The sequence below is a fragment of the Panulirus ornatus genome, chromosome 14 (assembly GCF_036320965.1).
Source record: "Panulirus ornatus isolate Po-2019 chromosome 14, ASM3632096v1, whole genome shotgun sequence".
NCBI classification, from domain to species: Eukaryota; Metazoa; Arthropoda; class Malacostraca; order Decapoda; family Palinuridae; genus Panulirus; species Panulirus ornatus.
This window is the reverse complement of record NC_092237.1, coordinates 44,406,745-44,426,700: the sequence shown is the minus strand read 5'-3', so window position 1 is coordinate 44,426,700 and position 19,956 is coordinate 44,406,745. Positions and strand designations below refer to the sequence as shown.

General features: G+C 41.2%; 1 protein-coding gene across 1 annotated transcript in view; it reads right to left on the bottom strand.

The window, feature by feature from the left end:
* LOC139753543 (esterase SG1-like) overlaps positions 1 to 19,956 on the bottom strand; it is a 61,298-nt gene that overhangs the window by 21,665 nt on the left and 19,677 nt on the right. Inside the window, exons 3-4 of the mRNA XM_071670191.1 lie at positions 3,401 to 3,565; positions 886 to 1,033 (exon numbers count right to left, since the gene is read on the bottom strand). Of these exons, the coding sequence (XP_071526292.1) occupies positions 886 to 1,033; positions 3,401 to 3,565 (313 nt within the window). The remainder of the gene's footprint in view (positions 1 to 885; positions 1,034 to 3,400; positions 3,566 to 19,956) is intronic.

Sequence of the window (19,956 nt, the reverse complement as noted above, 5' to 3'; positions counted from 1 at the left end):
GTATGGAAGTGAAGAGAGGATTAATGGAGAGCATAGTCCTCCCAACCCTGACCTATGCAGACAAAACAGTGATGTGGAATGAGTCACAGAAATCAAGAATCCAGGTCGTGGAAATGAGCAATTTGAGAAGACTATGTGGTCTGACTAGATGGAATGGAGAAAGAAATGAAAGGATGTATGAGAGATGTGGTATGGCAATGAATGCAAAGGGAGTGATTTGTGGAGTGATAGGGTGGGCGAAACATAATACTCTGAGGTGGTCTGGGCATATGGAAAGAATGCAAGATTTGGGAGTTTACAAGGAGAGTGGGTGATAGTCCAATCAAAGGGGTCGGTGTGAGAGGAAGACCACCAGTGACATGGGCTAATAGGGTGGAGGAATACTGGAAGGAGAGAAATCGAGAAAGAACGTGTGGAATGGTGTATGCAAGGGAGGCATGTGAGGACAGGGATAAGTGGAAACTTTTGCCATGGCCACCCCTTGATGGGAGTTCTGGAGGGAATGCGCATCAGATATATAGAAAGATAGATAGATAAGTGTAAAAAAAAAAAGAATGTTCTGTTTCCATTTCATGGAGGGAAGAAGAAAAGAGGTTAAAAAAAAGTCTGAGTAAAAGACAATCTGAACATCTGAACCATGAGAGACATTTCTCCAGCTCAGTATCTCCTTACTCAGTACATTGATAATCATTAGCTGGCATCATTAATACCAATTTAAGCACCTCTCTCTCTCTCTCTCTCTCGAGAGAGAGAGAGAGAGAGAGAGAGAGAGAGAGAGAGAGAGAGAGAGAGAGAGAGAGAGAGAGAGAGAGAGAGAGAGAGAGAGAATCATACACATGTCTATCTTATAACTCCCAATCAATTCATAATGGACTCCTCACTTACCCATGATGCCCAGCCTGTACTGGATGACCACCAGGGTGATGTCTTTATCGAGGAGGACGAAGGGCAGGTACTCACGAGCTCCTCCTGCGAAGAACCCGCCACCATGGATCCACACCATGACTGGGAATCCTTCTGCTGGAGCCTTTTTCTGAAGGAGTCAGAGGCTTAGGGTCAGGAGCGATGGAAGGTTTATGACACTCTCTGGCCATGGCTGGTGTAACTTATCTCTACTGTCTGTTGCTTTATGTGACAGACTGGTCAACGTTATGCAGGTGTGGTTAGGTTTAGCGTCACCTGTAATGCTAATCAGAATGATATATATATTTTTTTTTTAATGAAGATCTGATGAAAGCATAGGGTAGGAAAGATGACAAGGAGCAAATTTGGAATCAAATCAACAGTGCGTGAAGAGTGAGAAAAAAAGGAACAGAGACCTTGGGTAACACAAACAGAGACAGATAATAGAGCAAAACAGAAAAATAATTCACACTTTTATACATGAAGCACTCACGGAAGTATATGGACTAATTGATGGCAAGTTTAGAAAAGTACACACAATGCAGGACCAGTGCTTGCTGGCCAAAAAGAGATTATTAAGTTGGAGACCCTGTGGCTGTCACTACCACACTCGGGATCTCGCTGAAAAATGGGTGGCACCAAAATTTTAAAGGTTGGTAAAGACGAGGGTCGATGGGCGTAAATCACTGATTATTTCTGGACTGAAAGTTCATGCACCAGATTAGGAAAAAAAGGGGAAAAAACAGACTCCAAATTTGGTCTGAAATGTGGTTGATGAAATTCAACCTGAGTAAGTGTAATGATGATCTGGCAAAGCAAAACACGGCCTCAATATCATTATCACCTGGCAGGAAATAAGCTCCAGGATTCTGCGTTTGAGGAAGACACAGGAGTTTCCCATATTCGAAGAATAGTTAAGGGGACAACTTGTCTGCTAGCAAAATTCTCAAGAAGGAAATATCTAATAAACAATTCATATCATACATGACTTAAAACTAAAGAGCTAATACAGAAAGTGCTAAGGAAGGACATGAAGACAGTATCAGAAGAGAGCTAATACAGAAAGTGCTAAGGAAGGACATGAAGACAGTATCAGAAGAGAGCTAATACAGAAAGTGCTAAGGAAGGACATGAAGACAGTATCAGAAGAGAGCTAATACAGAAAGTGCTGAGGAAGGACATGAAGACAGTATCAGAAGAGAGCTAATACAGAAAGTGCTAAGGAAGGACATGAAGACAGTATCAGAAGAGAGCTAATACAGAAAGTGCTGAGGAAGGACATGAAGACAGTATCAGAAGAGAGCTAATACAGAAAGTGCTAAGGAAGGACATGAAGACAGTATCAGAAGAGAGCTAATACAGAAAGTGCTAAGGAAGGACATGAAGACAGTATCAGAAGTAAGAGAGCTAATACAGAAAGTGCTGAGGAAGGACATGAAGACAGTATCAGAAGAGAGCTAATACAGAAAGTGCTAAGGAAGGACATGAAGACAGTATCAGAAGTAAGAGAGCTAATACAGAAAGTGCTGAGGAAGGACATGAAGACAGTATCAGAAGAGAGCTAATACAGAAAGTGCTAAGGAAGGACATGAAGACAGTATCAGAAGAGAGCTAATACAGAAAGTGCTGAGGAAGGACATGAAGACAGTATCAGAAGAGAGCTAATACAGAAAGTGCTAAGGAAGGACATGAAGACAGTATCAGAAGAGAGCTAATACAGAAAGTGCTGAGGAAGGACATGAAGACAGTATCAGAAGAGAGCTAATACAGAAAGTGCTAAGGAAGGACATGAAGACAGTATCAGAAGTAAGAGAGCTAAGCTGCAGGGAAAGGTTGGAGGCTTTAAATCTACTCACCCTGGAGACATACAACTGAGGGATGACCTGATTACAACCTTCAAGATTTTAAGAGATTGATGAACAATGGACAGATTTTGAGAGATGTAAGGAAACAGCAATCAGAGAACATGACATGAAATTAAGTAAGAAACTTGGAAATAAGGATGTAAGGAAATGCTTTTAAAGTAAAAGAGTAATGGATGAATGAAAAAGATTTCCTGAGGACATGGTTAATGTAGACATCATACATACATTTAAGAGGTTGTATGATAGGAGAATGTTTACGAGACAGGGCTCCACAAGTGTGGAACTCCCTCCCCGTACAAGAGAGAGGGGTAATAATGCACAGACGAACTTTGGCCATTAACACTCAATGCATGGAACACACCGATAAGATGTGGCCGTCTGGATTATCAGTCAACGCCCAGAGTGACTAGACACTTCCATCATCAACATATGATAAGTCAGGTTTACTGAAGTAAACTCTTTTCTGACACATTTAACGAACCACCTCGATCCCTAAGCCCTCCAGTGAGTCATCAATAAACATGGAGACTCAACAACACTTCTGTGTTGAACACCTGATGGCTGTACACAGACTGGTTCACCTCCACACACACACACACACACACACACACACCCCACCAGCGGGTTCTTACCAAAGGTCTGAAGACGTTGAGGTAGAGGCAGTCTTCCGAACCCAAGAGCTCCTCGGGCGGTAGTACGATCCCATTCAATGCTGTGTCAAAGGTGACCTGCAGACATGGCTGTGGCATGATGGTACCGTTCCTCACGCCCTGCCATGGTTCCGCCGGCACGGGGTCCTGAACGATACAAATGTGTCCTTGTATGACCGTCTCTCCATCTGCTGCTGCAGGATGTATGTTACATCTGCCTCCCAACACGGGGAAATAACTTTCACTCCTTACTTCCACGTGGGTATTGCCCCTATACCTCTTATTAACCTCTCAATAGCAACGTAATTCATCTGTTTGTGATACATCATCGTCGTTTCACGTGTCTGCGAGGTAACGACGGAAAACATAAAGAAAGACCCATCCACTCAAACACACACATGTATATGCATACACACACAGACATGTACATACATATACATATCAACAATGGACAGTTTTTGAGAGACGTAAGGATGTAAGGGAGCTGTGGTTTCGGTGCATTACATGACATCTAGAGACTGAATGTGAATTAATGTGGCCTTTTCTGTCAGTTTCCCTGGCGCTACCTGACTGAATAAGAGAGATGGTCAAAGGGCATTATTGGATTACATGCTAATTGATAGGTATGTAAAAGAGAGACTTTTGAATGTTAACATACTGAGAGGGGCAGCTGGAGGAATGCCCAATCACTATCTTGTGGAGGCGAAGGTGAAGATCTGCAGAGGTTCTCAAAAAAAGAAGAAAAAATGTTGGGGAGAAGCGAGTGATGAGAGTAAGTGAGCTTGGAAAGGAGACTTGTTTGAGGAAGTACCAGGAGAGATTGAGTGTAGAATGGCAAAAGGTGAGAGCAAATGATGTGAGGGGAGTGGACGAGGAATGTGATGCATCTAGGGAAGCAGTAATGGCTTGCACAAAAGATGGATTTGGCATGAGAAAGATGGGAGGTGGGAAGATTAGAATGGTTAGTAAGTGGTGGGATGAAGAAACAAAGTTGTTAATGAAACAGAACAGAAAGGTATTTAGACAATATTTGCAAGGAAGGAGTGCAAATGACTGGGAGATGTATAAAGAAAACAAAATGAGGGGAAGGGAGAAGGTGCAAGGGGAGGGATGAAAAAGAGGGCAAATGAGAGTTGGGGTAAGAAAGTATCATTAAACTCTAGGGAGAATAAGAAGATGCTCTGGAAGGAAATAACCAAAGTGCATAAGACAAGAGAACAAATGGGAACATCAGTGAATGGGGCAAGGGGGAAATCATAACAGGTAGTGATGAAGTGGGAAGGAGATGGAGCGAGTATTTTGAAGGTTTGTTGAATGTGTTTGATGATAGAGTGGCAGACATAGGGTGTTTTGGTCGGGGTGGTATGCAAAGTGAGAGGGTCAGGGAGAATGGTTTCGTTAAGAGAGAGGAGGTAGTGAAAGCTTTGTGGAAAATGAAATCCGGCATGGCAGAGGGTTTGGATGGTTCTGCAGTGGAATTTATCAAAAAAGGTAGTGAATGTGTTGTTGGTTGGTTGGTAAGGATATTTAACGTATGTATGGTTCATGGTGAATTGCCTGAGGATTGGGGGAATGCATGCATAGTGCCAATGTACAAAGGCAAAGGGGATGATGTTGAGTGTTCAAACTACAGAGGCATAAGTCTGTTGATTATTCATGGGAAATTATAAGGAAGGGTTCTGATTGAGAGGGTGAAAGCATGTACAAAGCCTCAGATTGGGGAAGAGCAGTGTGGCTTCAGAAATGTTAGAGGATGTGTGGATCAGGTGTTTGCTTTGAAGAATATGTGTGAGAAATACTTTAAAAAACAGATGGATCTGTATGATGCGGGAGACAGCGACAAATTATAATAACATATAATAAAAGAAAAAAGTTAGGTAGTATGTTTGAAGAAAGGAATCTGGATGTTTTAGCTCTGAGTGAAACGAAACTCAAGGGTAAAGGGGAAGAGAGGTTTGGAAATTTCTAGGGAGTAAAGTCAGGGGTTAGTGTGAGGACAAGAGCAAGGGAAGGAGTAGCACTACTCCTGAAACAGGAGTGGTGGGAGTATGTGATAGAGTGTAGAATGTAAACTCTAGATTGATATGTGTAAACCTGAAAGTGGATGGAGAGAGATGGGTGATTATTGGTGCATACGCACCCAGGCATGAGAAGAAAGATCATGAGAGGCAAGTGTTTTGGGAGCAGCTGAATGAGTGTGTTAGTAGTTTTGATGCACAAGAACGGGTTATAGTGATGGGTGATTTGAATGCAAAGGTGAGTAATGGGGAGTTGAGGTAATAATTGGTGTACATGGGGTGTTCGGTGTTGTAAATGGAAATGGTGAAGAGCTTGTAGATTTAGGTGCTGAAAAAGGACTGGTGATTGGGAATACCTGGTTTAAAAAGAGACATATACCTAAGTATACGTATGTAAGTAGGAGAGATGGTCAGAGAGCCTTATTGGATTACGTGTTAATTGATAGGCGCGGGAAAGAGAGACTTTTGGATGTTAATGTGCTGAGAGGTGCAACAGAAGGGATGTCTGATCAGTATCTTGTGGAGGCGATGGTGAAGATTTGTAGAGATTTTCAGAAAAGAAGAGAGAATGTTGGGGTGAAGAGAGTGGTGAGAGTAAGTGAGCTTGGGAAGGAAACTTGTGTGAGGAAGTACCAGGAGAGAATGAGTACAGAATGGAAAAAGGTGAGAACAAGGGACATAAGGGGAGTGAGGGAGAAATGGGATGTATTTAGGGAAGCAGTGACGGCTTGCGCAAGAGATGCTTGTGGCATGAGAAGCGTGGGAGGTGGGAAGATTAGAAAGGGTAGTGAGTGGTGGGATGAAGAAGTAAGATTGTTAGTGAAAGGGAAGAAAGAGGCATTTGCACGATTTTTGCAGGGAAATAATGCAAATGAGTGGGAGATGTATAAAAGAAAGAGGCAGGAGGTCAAGACAAAGGTGCAAGAGGTGAAAAAGAGGGCAAATGAGAGTTGGGGTGAGAGAGAATCATTAAATTCTAGGGAGAATAAAAAGATGTTTTGGAAGGAGGTAAATAATGTGCGTAAGACAAGGAATCGATGCGACCTTCAGTGAAGGGAGCTAATGGGGAGGTGATAACAAGTAGTGGTAATGTGAGAAGGAGATGGAGTGAGTATTTTGAGGGTTTGTTGAATGTGTTTGATGACAGAGTGGCAGATATAGGGTGTTTTGGTCGAGGTGGTGTACAAAGTGAGAGGGTTAGGGAGAATGGTTTTGGTAAACAGAGAAGAGGTAGTTAAAGCTTTGCGGATGATGAAGGCCGGCAAGGCAGCGGGTTTGGATGCTAATGCAGTGGAACTTATTAAAAAAGTGGATGACTGTATAGTTGACTGGTTGGTAAGGTTACTTAATGTATGTATGACTCATGGTGAGGTGCCTGAGGATTGGCGGAATGCTTGCACAGTGCCAATGTACAAAGGCAAAGGGGATAAAAGTGAGTGCTCAAATTACAGAGGTATAAGTTTGTTGAGTATTCCTGGGAAATTATATGGGAGGGTATTGACTGAGAGGGTGAAGGCATGTACAGAGCATCAGATTGGGGAAGAGCAGTGTGGTTTCAGAAGTGGTAGAGGATGTGTGGATCAGGTGTTTGCTTGGAAGAATGTATGAGAAATACTTAAAAAAGCAAATGGATTTGTAGCATTTGTAGCATTTATGGATCGGAAGAAGGCATATGATAGAGTTGATAGAGATGCTCTGTGGAAAGTATTAAGAATATATGGTGTGGGAGAGAAGTTGTTAGAAGCAGTGAAAAGTTTTTATCGAGGACGTAAGGCATGTGTACGCGTATTAAGAAAGGAAAGTGATTGGTTCTCAGTGAATGTTGGTTTGCGGCAGGGGTATGTTATGTCTCCATGGTTGTTTAATTTGTTTATGGATGTGGTTGTTCGGGAGGTGAATGCAAGAGTTTTGGAAAGAACGGCAAGTATGCAGTCTGTTGTGGATGAGAGAGCTTGGTAAGTGAGTTAGTTGTTGTTCGCTGATGATACAGCGCTGGTGGCTAATTCGTGTGAGAAACTGCAGAAGCTGGTGACTGAGTTTGGTAAAGTGTCTGAAAGAAGAAAGCTGAGAGTAAATGTGAATAAGAGCAAGGTTATTAGGTACAGTAGGGTTGAGGGACAGGTCAGCTGGGAGGTAAGTTTGAATGGAGAAAAACTGGAGGAAGTGAAGTGTTTTAAATATTTCGAAGTGGAGTTGGCAGCGGATGGAACCATGGAAGCAGAAGTAAATCATAGGGTGGGGGAGGGGGCGAAAATTCTGGAAGCGTTGAAGAATGTGTGGAAGTCGAGAACATTATCTCCGAAAGCAATAATGGGTATGTTTGAATGAATAGTGGTTCCAACAATGTTATATGGTTGTGAGGCGAGGGCTATAGATAGAGTTGTGCGGAGGAGGGTGGATGTGCTGGAAATGAGATGTTTGAGGACAATATGTGGTGTGAGGGGGTTTGATCGCGTAAGTAATGAAAGGGTAAAAGAGATGTGTGGTAATAAAAAGAGTGTGGTTGAGAGAGCAGAAGAGGGTGTTTTGAAATCGTTTGGTCACATGGAGAGAATGAGTGAGGAAAGATTGACAAATAGGATATATGTGTCAAAAGTGGAGGGAACGAGAAGTGGGAGACCAAATTGGAGGTGGAAAGATAGAGTGAAAAAGATTTTGAGTGATCGGGGCCTGAGCATGCAGGAGGGTGAAAGGGGTGCAAGGAATAGAGTGAATTGGAACGATGTGGTATACCGGGGTCGACGTGCTGTCAATGGATTGAACCAGGGCATGTGAAGCGTCTGGGGTAAACCGTGGGAAGTTCTGTAGGGGCTGGATGTCGAAAGGGAGCTGTGGTTTCGGTGCATTATTACACGATAGCGAGAGACTGAATGTGAACGAATGTGGCCTTTGTTGTCTTTTCCTAGCGCTACCTCGCACACATGAGGGGGGAGGAGGTTTTTATTTCATGTGTGGGGGAGTGGCGATGGGAATGAATAAAGGCAGCCAGTATGAATTATGCACACGTGTATATATGTATATGTCTATATATATATATATATATATATATATATATATATATATATATATATATATATATATATATATATATATATTTTTTTTTTTTTTTTTCTTTGTCGCTGTCTCCCGCGTTTGCGAGGTAGCGCAAGGAAACAGACGAAAGAAATGGCCCAACCCACCCCCATACACATGCCTTGATTCAATCCACTGACAGCACGTCAACCCCGGTATACCACATCGATCCAATTCACTCTATTCTTTGCCCTCCTTTCACCCTCCTGCATGTTCAGGCCCCGATCACACAAAATCTTTTTCACTCCATCTTTCCACCTCCAATTTGGTCTCCCTCTTCTCCTCGTTCCCTCCACCTCCGACACATATATCCTCTTGGTCAATCTTTCCTCACTCATTCTCTCCATGTGACCAAACCATTTCAAAACACCCTCTTCTGCTCTCTCAACCACGCTCTTTTTATTTCCACACATCTCTCTTACCCTTACGTTACTTACTCGATCAAACCACCTCACACCACACATTGTCCTCAAACATCTCATTTCCAGCACATCCATCCTCCTGCGCACAACTCTATCCATAGTCCACGCCTCGCAACCATACAACATTGTTGGAACCACTATTCCTTCAAACATACCCATTTTTGCTTTCCGAGATAATGTTCTCGACTTCCACACATTCTTCAAGGCTCCCAGAATTTTCGCCCCCTCCCCCACCCAATGATCCACTTCCGCTTCCATGGTTCCATCCGCTGCCAGATCCACTCCCAGATATCTAAAACACTTCACTTCCTCCAGTTTTTCTCCATTCAAACTCACCTCCCAATTGAATTGACCCTCAACCCTACTGTACCTAATAACCTTGCTCTTATTCACATTTACTCTTAACTTTCTTCTTCCACACACTTTACCAAACTCAGTCACCAGCTTCTGCAGTTTCTCGCATGAATCAGCCATCAGCGCTGTATCATCAGCGAACAACAACTGACTCACTTCCCAAGCTCTCTCATCCCCAACAGACTTCATACTTGCCCCTCTTTCCAAAACTCTTGCATTCACCTCCCTAACAACCCCATCCATAAACAAATTAAACAACCATGGAGACATCACACACCCCTGCCGCAAACCTACATTCACTGAGAACCAATCACTTTCCTCTCTTCCTACACGTACACAAGCCTTACATCCTCGATAAAAACTTTTCACTGCTTCTAACAACGTGCCTCCCACACCATATATTCTTAATACCTTCCACAGAGCATCTCTATCAACTCTATCATATGCCTTCTCCAGATCCATAAATGCTACATACAAATCCATTTGCTTTTCTAAGTATTTCTCACATACATTCTTCAAAGCAAACACCTGATCCACACATCCTCTACCACTTCTGAAACCACACTGCTCTTCCCCAATCTGATGGTCTGTACATGCCTTCACCCTCTCAATCAATACCCTCCCATATAATTTGCCAGGAATACTCAAAAAACTTATACCTCTGTAATTTGAGCACTCACTCTTATCCTCTTTGCCTTTGTACAATGGCACTATGCACGCATTCCGCCAATCCTCAGGCACCTCACCATGAGTCATACATACATTAAACAACCTTACCAACCAGTCAACAATACAGTCACCCCCTTTTTTAATAAATTCCACTGCAATACCATCCAAACCTGCTGCCTTGCCGGCTTTCATCTTCCGCAAAGCTTTTACTACCTCTTCTCTGCTTACCAACTCATTTTCCCTAACCCTCACACTTTGCACACCAATTCGACCAAAACACCCTATATCTGCCACTCTATCATCAAACACATTCAACAAACCTTCAAAATACTCACTCCATCTCCTTCTCACATCACCACTACTTGTTATCACCTCCCCATTTGCGCCCTTCACTGAAGTTCCCATTTGCTCCCTTGTCTTACGCACTTTATTTGCCTCCTTCCAGAACATCTTTTTATTCTCCCTAAAATTTAATGATACTCTCTCACCCCAACTCTCATTTGCCCTTTTTATCACCTCTTGCACCTTTCTCTTGACCTCCTGTCTCTTTCTTTTATACGTCTCCCACTCAATTTCATTTTTCCCCTGCAAAAATCGTCCAAATACCTCTCTTTTCTCTTTCACTAATACTCTTACTTCTTCATCCCACCACTCACTACCCTTTCTAATCAACCCACCTCCCACTCTTCTCATGCCACAAGCATCTTTTGCGCAATCCATCACTGATTCCCTAAATACATCCCATTCCTCCCCCATTCCCCTTACTTCCATTGTTCTCACCTTTTTCCATTCTGTACTCAGTCTCTCCTGGTACTTCCTCACACAAGTCTCCTTCCCAAGCTCACTTACTCTCACCACCCTCTTCACCCCAACATTCACTCTTCTTTTCTGAAAACCCATACAAATCTTCACCTTAGCCTCCACAAGATAATGATCAGACATCCCTCCAGTTGCACCTCTCAGCACATTAACATCCAAAAGTCTCTCTTTCGCGCGCATGTCAATTAACACGTAATCCAATAACGCTCTCTGGCCATCTCTCCTACTTACATAAGTATACTTATGTATATCTCGCTTTTTAAACCAGGTATTCCCAATCATCAGTCCTTTTTCAGCACATAAATCTACAAGCTCTTCACCATTTCCATTTACAACACTGAACACCCCATGTATACCAATTATTCCCTCAACTGCCACATTACTCACCTTTGCATTCAAATCACCCAACACTATAACCCGGTCTCGTGCATCAAAACCACTAACACACTCATTCAGCTGCTCCCAAAACACTTGCCTCTCATGATCTTTCTTCTCATGCCCAGGTGCATATGCACCAATAATCACCCATCTCTCTCCATCAACTTTCAGTTTTACCCATATTAATCGAGAATTTACTTTCTTACATTCTATCACATACTTCCACAACTCCTGTTTCAGGAGTACTGCTACTCCTTCCTTTGCTCTTGTCCTCTCACTAACCCCTGACTTTACTCCCAAGACATTCCCAAACCACTCTTCCCCTTTACCCTTGAGCTTCGTTTCACTCAGAGCCAAAACATCCATGTTCCTTTCCTCAAACATACTACATATCTCTCCTTTTTTCACATCTTGGTTACATCCACTCACATTTAGGCACCCCAATCTGAGCCTTCGAGGAGGATATATATATATATATATATATATATATATATATATAGATATATATATATATATATATATATATATATATATATATATATATGTGTGTGTGTGTGTGTGTGTGTGTGTGTGTGTGTGTGTGTGTGTGTGTGTGTGTGTGTGTGTGTATATATGTGTATATATATTGGAAAGAGGGGCAAGTATGAAGTCTGTTGGTGATGAGTGAGCTTGGGAAGTGAGTCAGTTGTTGTTCGCTGATGATACAGCGCTGGTGGCTGATTCATGTGAGAAACTGCAGAAGCTGGTGACTGAGTTTGGTAAAGTGTGTGAAAGAAAAAAGTTAAGAGTAAATGTGAATAAGAGCAAGGTAATTAGGTACAGTAGGGTTGAGGTCAAGTCAATTGGGAGGTAAGTTTGAATGGAGAAAAACTGGAGGAAGTAAAGTGTTTTAGATATCTGGGAGTGGATCTGGCAGCGGATGGAACCATGTAAGCGGAAGTGGATCATAGGGTGGGGGAGGGGGCGAAAATCCTGGGAGCCTTGAAGAATGTGTGGAAGTCGAGAACATTATCTCGGAAAGCAAAAATGGGTATGTTTGAAGGAATAGTGGTTCCAACAATGTCGTATGGTTGTGAAGCGTGGGCTATGGATAGAGTTGTGCGCAGGAGGATGGATGTGCTGGAAATGAGATGTTTGAGGACAGTGTGTGGTGTGAGGTGGTTTGATCGAGTAAGTAACGTAAGGGTAAGAGAGATGTGTGGAAATAAAAAGAGCGTGGTTGAGAGAGCAGAAGAGGGTGTTTTGAAATGGTTTGGGCACATGGAGAGAATGAGTGAGGAAAGTTTGGCAAAGAGGATATATGTGTCGGAGGTGGAGGAAACGAGGAGAAGTGGGAGACCAAATTGGAGGTGGAAAGATGGAGTGAAAAAGATTTTGTGTGATCGGGGCCTGAACATGCAGGAGGGTGAAAGGAGGGCAAGGAATAGAGTGAATTGGATCGATGTGGTATACCGGGGTTGACGTGCTGTCAGTGGATTGAATCAGGGCATGTGAAGTGTCTGGGGTAAACCATGGAAAGCTGTGTAGGTATGTATATTTGCGTGTGTGGACGTATGTATATACAAGTGTATGGGGGTGGGTTGGGCCATTTCTTTCGTCTGTTTCCTTGCGCTATCTCGCAAACGCGGGAGACAGCGACAAAGCAAAAAAAAAAAAAGAAAAAAAAAAAAAAAAAAAAAAAAAAAAATATATATATATATATATATATATATATATATATATATATATATATATATATATATATATACATATATATGCTCTGTGGAAGGTATTAAGAATATATGGTGTGGGAGGCAAGTTGTTAGAAGCAGTGAAAAGTTTTTATCGAGGATGTAAGGCATGTGTACGTGTAGGACGAGAGGAAAGTGATTGGTTCTCAGTGAATGTAGGTTTGCGGCAGGGGTGTGTGATGTCTCCATGGTTGTTTAATTTGTTTATGGATGGGGTTGTTAGGGAGGTGAATGCAGGAGTTTTGGAAAGAGGAGCAAGTATGAAGTCTGTTGGGGATGAGAGAGCTTGGGAAGTGAGTCAGTTGTTGTTCGCTGATGATACATCGCTGGTGGCTGATTCATGTGAGAAACTGCAGAAGCTGGTGACTGAGTTTGGTAAAGTGTGTGAAAGAAGAAAGTTAAGAGTAAATGTGAATAAGAGCAAGGTAATTAGGTACAGTAGGGTTGAGGGTCAAGTCAACTGAGAGGTAAGTTTGAATGGAGAAAAACTGGAGGAAGTAAAGTGTTTTAGCTATCCGGGAGTGGATCTGGCAGCGGATGGAACCATGGAAGCGGAAGTGGATCATAGGGTGGGGTAGGGGGCGAAAATCCTGGGAGCCTTGAAGAATGTTTAGAAGTCGAGAACATTATCTCGGAAAGCAAAAATGGGTATGTTTGAAGGAATAGTGGTTCCAACAATGTTGTATGGTTGCGAGGCGTGGGCTATGGATAGAGTTGTGCGCCGTAGGATGGATGTGCTGGAAATGAGATGTTTGAGGACAATGTGTAGTGTGAGGTGGTTTGATCGAGTAAGTAACGTAAGGGTAAGAGAGATGTGTGGAAATAAAAAGAGCGTGGTTGAGAGAGCAGAAGAGGGTGTTTTGAAATGGTTTGGGCACATGGAGAGAATGAGTGAGGAAAGATTGACAAAGAGGATATATGTGTCGGAGGTGGAGGGAACGAGAAGTGGGAGACCAAATTGGAGGTGGAAAGATGGAGTGAAAAAGATTTTGTGTGATCGGGGCCTGAACATGCAGGAGGGTGAAAGGAGGGCAAGGAATAGAGTGAATTGGATCGATGTGGTATACCTGGGTTGACGTGCTGTCAGTGGATTGAATCAGGGCATGTGAAGCGTCTGGGGTAAACCATGGAAAGCTGTGTAGGCATGTATATTTGCGTGTGTGGACGTATGTATATACATGTGTATGGGGGTGGGTTGGGCCATTTCTTTCGTCTGTTTCCTTGCGCTACCTCGCAAACGCGGGAGACAGCGACAAAGAAAAAAAAAAAAAAAAAAAAAAAAAAATATATATATATATATATATATATATATATATATATATATATATACATATATATATATATATATATATATATATATATATATATATATATATATATATATATATATATATATATATATATATATATATATATATATATATATATATATATATATATATATATATATATATATATATATATATATATATATATATATATATATATATATATATATATATATATATATATATATATATATATATATATATATATATATATATATATGTATATATATGTATATATATATATACATATATATATATATATATATATATATATATATATATATTTTATTTTTTTTTTTTTCTTTTATACTTTGTCGCTGTCTCCCGCGTTTGCGAGGTAGCGCAAGGAAACAGACGAAAGAAATGGCCCAACCCTCCCCATACACATGTACATACACACGTCCACACACGCAAATATACATACCTACACAGCTTTCCATGGTTTACCCCGGACGCTTCACATGCCTTGATTCAATCCACTGACAGCACGTCAACCCCTGTATACCACATCGCTCCAATTCACTCTATTCCTTGCCCTCCTTTCACCCTCCTGCATGTTCAGGCCCCGATCACACAAAATCCTTTTCACTCCATCTTTCCACCTCCAATTTGGTCTCCCTCTTCTCCTCGTTCCCTCCACCTCCGACACATATATCCTCTTGGTCAATCTTTCCTCACTCATTCTCTCCATGTGCCCAAACCATTTCAAAACACCCTCTTCTGCTCTCTCAACCACGCTCTTTTTATTTCCACACATCTCTCTTACCCTTACGTTACTTACTCGATCAAACCACCTCACACCACACATTGTCCTAAAACATCTCATTTCCAGCACATCCATCCTCCTGCGCACAACTCTATCCATAGCCCACGCCTCGCAACCATACAACATTGTTGGAACTACTATTCCTTCAAACATACCCATTTTTGCTTTCCGGGATAATGTTCTCGACTTCCACACATTTTTCAAGGCTCCCAAAATTTTCGCCCCCTCCCCCACCCTATGATCCACTTCCGCTTCCATGGTTCCATCCGCTGACAGATCCACTCCCAGATATCTAAAACACTTCACTTCCTCCAGTTTTTCTCCATTCAAACTCACCTCCCAATTGACTTGACCCTCAACCCTACTGTACCTAATTACCTTGCTCTTACTCACATTTACTCTTAACTTTCTTCTTCCACACACTTTACCAAACTCCGTCACCAGCTTCTGCAGTTTCTCACATGAATCCGCCATCAGCGCTGTATCATCAGCGAACAACAACTGACTCACTTCCCAAGCTCTCTCATCCCCAACAGACTTCATACTTGCCCCTCTTTCCAAGACTCTTGCATTTACCTCCCTAACAACCCCATCCATAAACAAATTAAACAACCATGGAGACATCACACACCCCTGCCGCAAACCTACATTCACTGAGAACCAATCACTTTCCTCTCTTCCTACACGTACACATGCCTTACATCCTCGATAAAAACTTTTCACTGCTTCTAACAACTTGCCTCCCACACCATATATTCTTAATACCTTCCACAGAGCATCTCTATCAACTCTATCATATGCCTTCTCCAGATCCATAAATGCTACATACAAATCCATTTGCTTTTCTAAGTATTTCTCACATACATTCTTCAAAGCAAACACCTGATCCACACATCCTCTACCACTTCTGAAACCACACTGCTCTTCCCCAATCTGATGCTCTGTACATGCCTTCACCCTCTCAATCAATACCCTCCCATATAATTTACCAGGAATACTCAACAAACTTATACCTCTGTAATTTGAGCACTCACTCTTATCCCCTTTGCCTTTGTACAATGGCACTATGCACGCATTCCGCCAATCCTCAGGCACCTCACCATGAGTCATACATACATTAAATAACCTTACCAACCAGTCAACAATACAGTCACCCCCTTTTTTAATAAATTCCACTGCAATACCATCCAAACCTGCTGCCTTGCCGGCTTTCATCTTCCGCAAAGCTTTTACTACCTCTTCTCTGTTTACCAAATCATTTTCCCTAACCCTCTCACTTTGCACACCACCTCGACCCAAACACCCTATATCTGCCACTCTGTCATCAGACACATTCAACAAACCTTCAAAATACTCATTCCATCTCCTTCTCACATCACCACTACTTGTTATCACCTCCCCATTTACGCCCTTCACTGAAGTTCCCATTTGCTCCCTTGTCTTACGCACCCTATTTACCTCCTTCCAGAACATCTTTTTATTCTCCCTAAAATTTACTGATAGTCTCTCACCCCAAATCTCATTTGCCCTTTTTTTCACCTCTTGCACCTCTCTCTTGACCTCCTGTCTCTTTCTTTTATACGTCTCCCACTCAATTGCATTTTTTCCCTGCAAAAATCGTCCAAATGCCTCTCTCTTCTCTTTCACTAATACTCTTACTTCTTCATCCCACCACTCACTACCCTTTTTAAACAGCCCACCTCCCACTCTTCTCATGCCACAAGCATCTTTTGCGCAATCCATCACTGATTCCCTAAATGCATCCCATTCCTCCCCCACTCCCCTTACTTCCATTGTTCTCACCTTTTTCCATTCTGTACACAGTCTCTCCTGATACTTCTTCACACAGGTCTCCTTCCCAAGCTCACTTACTCTCACCACCTTCTTCACCCCAACATTCACTCTTCTTTTCTGAAAACCCATACTAATCTTCACCTTAGCCTCCACAAGATAATGATCAGACATCCCTCCAGTTGCACCTCTCAGCACATTGACATCCAAAAGTCTCTCTTTCGCTCGCCTGTCAATTAACACGTAATCCAATAACGCTCTCTGGCCATCTCTCCTACTTACATAAGTATACTTATGTATATCTCGCTTTTTAAACCAGGTATTCCCAATCATCAGTCCTTTTTCAGCACATAAATCTACAAGCTCTTCACCATTTCCATTTACAACACTGAACACCCCATGCATACCAATTATTCCCTCAACTGCCACATTACTCACCTTTGCATTCAAATCACCCATCACTATAACCCGGTCTCGTGCATCAAAACCGCTAACACACTCATTTAGCTGCTCCCAAAACACTAGCCTCTCATGATCTTTCTTCTCATGCCCAGGTGCATATGCACCAATAATCACCCACCTCTCTCCATCAACTTTCAATTTTACCCATATCAATCGAGAATTTACTTTCTTACATTCTATCACATACTCCCACAACTCCTGTTTCAGGAGTATTGCTACTCCTTCCCTTGCTCTTGTCCTCTCACTAACCCCTGACTTCACTCCCCAGACATTTCCAAACCACTCTTCCCCTTTACCCTTGAGCTTCGTTTCACTCAGAGCCAAAACATCCAGGTTCCTTTCCTCAAACATACTACCTATCTCTCCTTTTTTCACATCTTGGTTACATCCACACACATTTAGGCACCCCACTCTGAGCCTTCGAGGAGGATGAGCACTCCCCGCGTGACTCCTTCTTCTGTTTCCCATTTTAGAAAGTTAATACAAGGAGGGGAGGATTTCCGGCCCCCCGCTCCCGTCCCCTCTAGTCGCTTTCTACGACACGCGAGGAATACGTGGGAAGTATTCTTTCACCCCTATCCCCAGGGATAATATACATATATATACACACACACACACACACACACACACACACACACACACGCACACACACACACACACACACATACATATATATACATATGAAAAATGTAAGAAACAATTTAGAAAACAAACTTTTAGCTTGAAATGAATGAAAAAATGAACGTCACATAATGGTTCAACCTCTGGCTATGGAAAAGGAAATGTACAATTTATTCACACAAACGTCAATAGCAGTTCTCATCAATTTCACCACTGAATCAATAAGCTTCAATGTCTAAGCTACATATATATATATATATATATATATATATATATATATATATATATATATATATATATATATATATATATATATGTATACGTTGAGATGTATAGGTATGTATATACATGTGTATGTGGGTGGGTTGGGCCATTCTTTCATCTGTTTCCTTGCGTTACCTCGCTAACGCGGGAGACAGCGACAGAGCAAAATAAATAAATATAAATAAAATATGAAATATATATTCTTTCTTTCTTTCATACTATTCGCCATTTCCCGCGTCAGCGAGGTAGCGTTAAGAACAGAGGACTGGGCCTCTGAGGAAACATCCTCATCCAGCCCCCTTCTCTGTTCCTTCCTTTGGAAAAAAAAAAAAAAAAAAAAAAAAAGAGGGGAGGATTTCCAGCCCCCCGCTCCCTTCCCTTTTAGTCGCCTTCTACGACACGCAGGGAATACGTGGGAAGTATTCTTTCTCCCCTATCCCCAGGGAATACAATATATATATATATATATATATATATATATATATATATATATATATATATATATATATATATATATATATATATATTCCTATGAGTCCACGGGGAAAATGAAACACGAAAAGTTCCCAAGTGCACTTTCGTGTAATAATCACATCATCAGGGGAGACACAAGAGAGAAATATAACAGTCAGTTGACATACATCGAAGAGACGAAGCTAGGACGCCATTTGGTGAACATGTGATTGTCCAAAACATACAACGAGCGTTCATAAACTTAGCATTTTACAACTCTTATCAACAATAATATTAAGATTATAATTCTTTGTGTATTTCATAATAGAAGATACAATGATATTTCTCTTGGTAATAGAGTTAACAACTGAGATGGCGTTACTCAAGTCAATACAATGATCATAGTTTTTAACATGATTAAACAAGGCATTTGATTCTTGTCCCGTTCTTATACTATATTTATGTTGCTTAAGTCTAACAGAAAGATCCTTACCAGTCTGACCAACATAAAATTTATCACAGTTTCCACAAGGAACTTTATAGATACAACCAAGAGAATTTTCTGGTGAATTCCTGATTAAGATATTCTTTATAGTAATATTGTTGCTAAAGGCAACATTTACATTAAAGGATTTAAGCAACATGGGAAGCAAACTGAAATTATTATTAAAAGGGAGAACTAAAAGATTCTTGGTGTCAATGGGAGGTTTGGGCTCAACTCTATAAAATGATTTCTTCGCTAACTTAAGAGATTTATCAATGAAAGATCTAGGGTACTTTAACTTAGATCCAATGGAATATATCTTCTCAAACTCATCATCAATAAACTCTGGACTGCAAATACGTAATGCCCTTAGGAACATAGATTGAAATGATGATAATTTAACTCTGTCATGTTGAGATGAGTAACAATGGATATATGAGCATACATTGGTGGGTTTTCTGTATATGCTAAACTTAATCTTGTTTCCTTGTCTATGGATCATGCAATCTAAAAATGGTAACATACCATTATTTTCATTTTCTACAGTAAATTTGATGGAAGGTATTAAATTGTTAAGTAAGTGGAGAAATATTTGTAAATTTTCATTTTTTGGCCAAACACAAAGAACATCATCTACATACCTAAACCAAATTGCATTAGAAGGTAAGATATCCTTTAGTAATTTTGTTTCAACAAATTCCATATAAAGATTACTCAGTACAGGTGAAAGAGGGTTACCCATTGCCATACCAAATTTTTGAGCATAATAATCTCCATTAATCTCCCTAAAGTTAGCGAAGAAATCATTTTATAGAGTTGAGCCCAAACCTCCCATTGACACCGAGAATCTTTTAGTTCTCTCTTTTATAATAATTTCACCTTGCTTCCCATGTTGCTTAAATCCTTT